This window comes from Colossoma macropomum, unplaced genomic scaffold (assembly GCF_904425465.1).
Source record: "Colossoma macropomum unplaced genomic scaffold, Colossoma_macropomum, whole genome shotgun sequence".
Classification (NCBI taxonomy): domain Eukaryota; kingdom Metazoa; phylum Chordata; class Actinopteri; order Characiformes; family Serrasalmidae; genus Colossoma; species Colossoma macropomum.
This window is the reverse complement of record NW_023494796.1, coordinates 9,033,380-9,039,240: the sequence shown is the minus strand read 5'-3', so window position 1 is coordinate 9,039,240 and position 5,861 is coordinate 9,033,380. Positions and strand designations below refer to the sequence as shown.

Genomic DNA, 5,861 nt, shown 5'->3' with positions numbered 1-5,861 from the left:
TCACTGAAAGTGCAATTATGATTTCATATCTTATTTATTAATGTATTTATTTGAAATACATCTTGTGTGAGCACCATCTTACGTACATGGTTCAAGCAATGCAAAACACAGAAGTCAGTACTATTCATTCAGTTCATGTATATTTAGTTATATTTGTAACCTTTGTTAGAATAACAAAATTGAAAAACACATAGTAACAAATAAATGCTTTTTAACAATATATTTAACAATTACATTTTTTGCCCATTTTCATACAGTGCAAAAATATGTTTGATAAATACATTTGGAATTTTGGATGGTCCCACTCGCCACCAATACAGATGGTGGTGCTCACTTTCCGTGAGTTTCTGGCCAAGGTCCATGATAACTTCCATGATAAGCACTGGACATGTTCAAGCGGGTGGTGAGGCCATTAAAGCCCCAGCAGCAGCTGTGGCTCGAGAACCCAACTTGCCTGAAGAGGCTTTATGGCGGACAGATGAGTTGGAGGCGATTTTCAGGGAATATGAAGGCCACAATCAGGAGTCAGGTTCATCATGCAGTGGAGGCGGGCGGCAGAGATAGTTAGTGTGAGGTTGAGATGATGTGCCATGCAGCCTCTGTGCAAGTGGCAGCAGGACAGCTGGTGTGCTGGCATTGCAGGAGGAGGGGACACCGAACCAGACGATGCCACAAACCTCAGCCGGCAGGGTAATGAAAGTATTCTGAGGTCAGCTCTCCCTGTGAACTTTGGATAGAGTGCAGCACAGGTGGCAAGCGGCTCATTGACATGGGCTCTTCACTACCCCTATTGTGACTAAGTGTGCTCCCAAACACAAAGAGAGGTGCAACAGAGGGATGGGAGGCAACCAACATCCAGCTCAGGTCAGTCACTGGTGACCAGGTCCACCTGAAGGGGAGAAAGTGGCTCCTGGTTGTCCTGGGGGGGTCTGAACACTAGTTCTGTAATGCCCATTTGGGGTGCGTACAAACTTGGCTTAGATTTTCTTAGTGGTGTTTGGGGCCATGCTGGATGGGACAAGTGAAGCTAATGATGCCAGCTAGTGGTGGAGCTAAGTCAGATAGTAGGGGCTCCAGTACGCGTGAGCATCTCTTGCCAGTGTCAGCGACACTGCAGACGATGGAGAAAGCAGAACTATGACCGGCAGGCCATGGGCAAGGAACAGGAGGGGCGGCCTTCCAGAATGAACCTGGGGGTCTGGTGGGACTGGAACTAGTATGCAGCAGGGTCACTACTCTTGAATAAAGGAGGAGCAAAGTGGTGACAGTATACGCCTGGGTTTTAGTTAGTGTTCGAAAGACTGATATGTTCTGTCCTAAATGGTCATATGCATTTTTTGGTGGACTCGAAGTGTAGGAGCTACTTTTCTTTTGGGGGGTCATTGACAGGAACTTCACATAGCCTAGTTAAAAACAAAGGAGGGTTAAGTTGAGGCTAGGCTAGGCTGTGAGGCCAGTAACTAAGCACAGATCTGCTGTTTTCAGTTGTAACTGCTTTCTTTGAGCCAAGTTTTCAATAAAGCCTAGTTAAGTACCGGAACCTAGATGTCTCAGAGTTTCTTCTGAGAACCATAATAATTTGCCCGCATCTACAGTGTCTCCCGCATCTTATTTTATGCTGATGCCTCATTATTAATGTTAATGCATTGGAAACAAATGTGATGCATTTAATTCACTTGATTCAAATGTTTAAATAATTTCCTCATAAAAGAGAATAAAGAAAACTTCAACTCAGTTTTGTCTTTTAGTGTACTTTCAGCAGTAATTATGTTGAGTAAATTCCATGCATTTTAATATACAAAATTGTTTAGAGTTTTTTTTTCCTTTGCCACCCCAATAAACTCACTGAATCTAAATAGGGCCAGAGAGAGAACATCCCCTTTAATGCTCATTTAAATTGTGAACACAAACAGCAGCTGTTCCCATTTAGGCTGACTTTGAAAGGACTGAGTTTGGTTCATTGAAAAAGAACTGAAAGTGAAACCACCATTGAAGCCCCTCTTTCCTCAGTTGAACTTCCCTTCCAGATTCCTGGAATGCTTAACCCAGACCTGGAAAGTGTGTTTACTTGGCCTGTATTACCCCTGTGGGTCCATTACTCGAGCATACTTGCTGGTCAGGATAATTTGTTCACATTGTAGGGCAAATCAGATTTGTTCTCATACGAAATTCACTTTAGTGGTAATGTGCGTTCATCACCATGCCATCGTGTTAAGCGGACTATAACTTCCTCCACAGCTGGTAGCTTTATCAGAAACCTTCCTCAATTAGCAGCTTCTGTCAGCTGTCCATCTAATCCTTCCGAGTTAGATATTAGGACCAAGTTCTTAGAGGATACTTTTTGATCTACATTAGAAAGTGTGGTTCCATTAAAAAGTAAAATAGTAAGGCAGAAAAAGCTGGTATAATGATCATACTTGAGCTTTAAAACAGACTGTCAGAAAACTTGAGCGAAAATGGTGCCTGACTAAGCTAGAAGTGTTCCAGTCCGCCTGGAAGGAGAGCCTTATAGACTATAGAAGAGCACTTACTGCAGCACGCTCAGCCTCTCTCTCCTCTCTCATAGAAAACAATAAGAATAATCCTGGATTATTATTTAGCACAATTTCTAAAATAACCAAGAACCAAACAGTTACTGAACCCCAGATGCCATTAGCCTATAGCAGCAATGATTAAGAACATCTTTAGTGATAAAATGGAAAAAATTAGGCAGAAAATTCAGAATGTACAGTTGAACTCTACAAACCTGCTGCTTTATAATTCCAGTCTAGATCCTGAGAATATTAAAATTACTGCAGAGAGGCTGGAATTACTTAAACAAAATGAACTAGTTAAAATTGTTTCCTCTGCAAAATCTTCTACTTGTATGTTAGATCCGATTCTTACAGGTTTAACCAAGCCTATTCTGTCAATAATAAACTCTTCTCTTAGCCTTGGAGATTTACAAAAAGTTTAGATCTGGGGGTTCATGGAGTATTATGGTAAACTGCGTGTGTTGGTGCTGTCGTCCCGCTGCTCTCACTCTTTCACTCAAGTTTGTTGACGGTGGAGCGGAGGGGCGCCGTCATCTCAGGGAGCCTCATATCTATGTTACCTTCTGGTTTCTCCCTTTTAGTAAAGGGCTGCAATAACTAGACCTGCCGGAGTCTCTGCTGCTCTGTTAACACTGTAATCTGTGATCAGTCACTCTTTACAGAACTAACTCTGTGTTTTCCGTTCTTTGCTGAGTTGAACAGCTGCCCATCCTGTGCGTCTGATGCTGTTGTTTCTTCTGCCTTGATCGGGGGCCACTGCTCGCCAGCCTTCTGGACCGGCTTGACCACCGTTGAGCTTCATGCTGTACAACGCTGTGCAATCCTCACCCTCATGAACTGACCCTCCTGATGATGCTGCTGCTGCATAAACTAAAACTAATCTAAAATCAACCATTGTTCCACCTGTTTTTTCCCCATTTTGTACTATAACACTTTATACTAACACTGTTTGCTGTCCAGTGTTGACCAGAGGAGGAGGGGTTCCCCTTCTGAGTCTTGGTTCCTCTCAAGGTTTCTTCCTCCTGCTCTTAGGGAGTTTTTTCTTGCCACTGTCACCACTGGTGACGCTCAAGGGGGCTTGGACCCCGATTTTTCTGTAAAGCTGCTTTGTGACAACACGTGTTGTAAAAAGCGCTATATAAATAAACTTTGCTTGCTTGCTCGCTCACCTGGACATGGCAGAAATGGGGTTGGAAAAGGGGCATTTGCAGCATACATCTTGATTCAATTCTGTAGGTTGTACACAGGTCTCTCACCAATTTTGTGGTGTCCTTGTGTACAGTGAGTAATCAGCCAAGACGGATGATGAATTAAATTTATTCTTCCAAGTCAGTAGGCACGGGCATTGCTGTCTACGGTAACACACTTTACATCTCTTTTCCTGTAGTCCTGCCCTTAACATACAGTCAGACATACAGTAAGGACACAATGTAGCTGTTTCCATATTAGATACAGTGCTTTTGCTCATCAAATGTCAGAGTTCTCAGAGTATGTCAAACAGTTACTGAGATTCACAGGATTAGCAGTTCAGAATGTGTGAATCATACGTAAATAGATCTTAACACACTATGAATGTCTCAGTTAGTTACTTTCAAAGCTGATTCTAAATCATTGTGTAATTATCAAACCTTTACAAAGCTAAATCACATCAACAGGACAGTCAACCAATTGTACAGTGCTATAAAACTATATATACTACTGAGAGTGAAGAATTTCCATGGAAAGTACAATTGAAAAGTCAAAGACCCCCTTTCATACATGTAAAGTACAAGGTATTAAATTTTCATTGTCAGAAACAGCAGGAAACATATTTAACACCAAAAAGTCCAACACTAAGTATAATCTATCAGTATTTAATATTTATCTAGCGTTGGGCAGTAATAAGGTTACCACAGTGTTTAAAAATGATGGACTTTCAGAATTATGATGGTGACTGTTACTTTTTTGTCACTCCAACAGTCTCTTGACTTTGCTCTCTCAGACATGAGTTTCTATGATCTACACTTGTGTCAGCAGAGGACCAATTAGATGGAATCTAACATATTGTGGTTTGTGACACTTTTGGCCTGCTAAGTTATTTTAGCATAGCTAACATGATACAAATCCACACACCACAGAATAGGTTACATTTTGCCTTTCTTTCCTTTCAACAGCAGGTAGCCATTGTAGACATGGTAATGTGTATTGCTTACTTAACCTTTCTTTTTAACTTAGCTACTCCAAAAGAAGGTAACTGTCTTAAACCTTAGAGATGATCTGCTCACCTAGATTAGAGAACTTCTGAAGACAGTCTCTCTGATTCTGAAGCTGATGCATCAGAGTGGTGTAATTAGTCTTCAGTTGATCTCGTTCATTTGTTACATCTAAAAATCTGGTCTGTAACTGGTCTCTCTCTGCAGTCAGGTTGGTGTATCTGGTCTCTCTCTGCAGTGAACTTGATCCACAGCACTGTGATGGCAGTCAGCAGGAGAACACAGCAGCATCAGACACACAGTCTGTAGCAGCCTAAAAACAGTTAGTGAGTGGAAACAATGTACACAAAATGTTTTGTAAATTTACACTTAAATATGATTTAAATGTCTGTATTCATAAGCATATTATATCTTTACTTCGTTCATCATTTGTAAGGACCCCCACAGGACCACCACAGAGCATGTATTATTTGAGTGGTGGATCATTCTCAGCACTGCAGTAACACTGACATGGTGGTGGTGTGTTAGTGTGTGTTGTGCTGGTACGAGTGGATCAGACACAGCAGTGCTGCTGGAGTTTTTAAACACCTATGTGGGCAGTATCCTGTGACCACTGATGAAGGACTAGAGGATGACCAACACATCTGCAGCAGCAGATGAGCTATCGTCTCTGACTTTACATCTACAAGGTGGACCAACAAGGTAGGAGTGTCTAATAGAGTGGACAGTGTTTAAAAACTCCAGCAGCGCTGCTGTGTCGGATCCACTCATAAAAGCGCAACACACACTAACACACCACCACCACGTCAGTGTCAATGCAGTGCTGAGAATGATCCACCACCCAAAAAATACCTGCTCTGTCTTCAGTACCTGGCATTGCCCCCTTTCACAGAACCAGCTTCAACTTTTCTATAACTCTACCAGTTTCTGACATCTACTTGGAGTAACTTTTTCCCGCTGCTCCATGCAGAATTCTTTTAACCGTGCCGTGTTTGAGGGATTTCTTGCATGTACAGCCTGTTTTAAATCCACAGTCTACATTTCAATATGATTCACATCTGGGGTTTGACTTTGCCATTCTATTATCCTCCATTTCTTTCTTTTGAGCCACTCCTTGGTGGATTTACTAATGTGT

The 5,861-nt window shown here is 41.9% G+C and overlaps 1 protein-coding gene across 1 annotated transcript in view; it reads left to right on the top strand.

Annotated features, from left to right (window-relative positions):
• Nucleotides 1-590: 590 nt before the first annotated feature.
• Nucleotides 591-5,861, top strand: part of LOC118816500 (C-type lectin domain family 4 member A-like) — a gene marked incomplete at its 3' end in the record, with an annotated part of 11,696 nt that continues 6,425 nt past the window's right edge. The window contains exons 1-2 of the mRNA XM_036582907.1: nucleotides 591-709; nucleotides 1,118-1,196. Of these exons, the coding sequence (XP_036438800.1) occupies nucleotides 591-709; nucleotides 1,118-1,196 (198 nt within the window). The remainder of the gene's footprint in view (nucleotides 710-1,117; nucleotides 1,197-5,861) is intronic.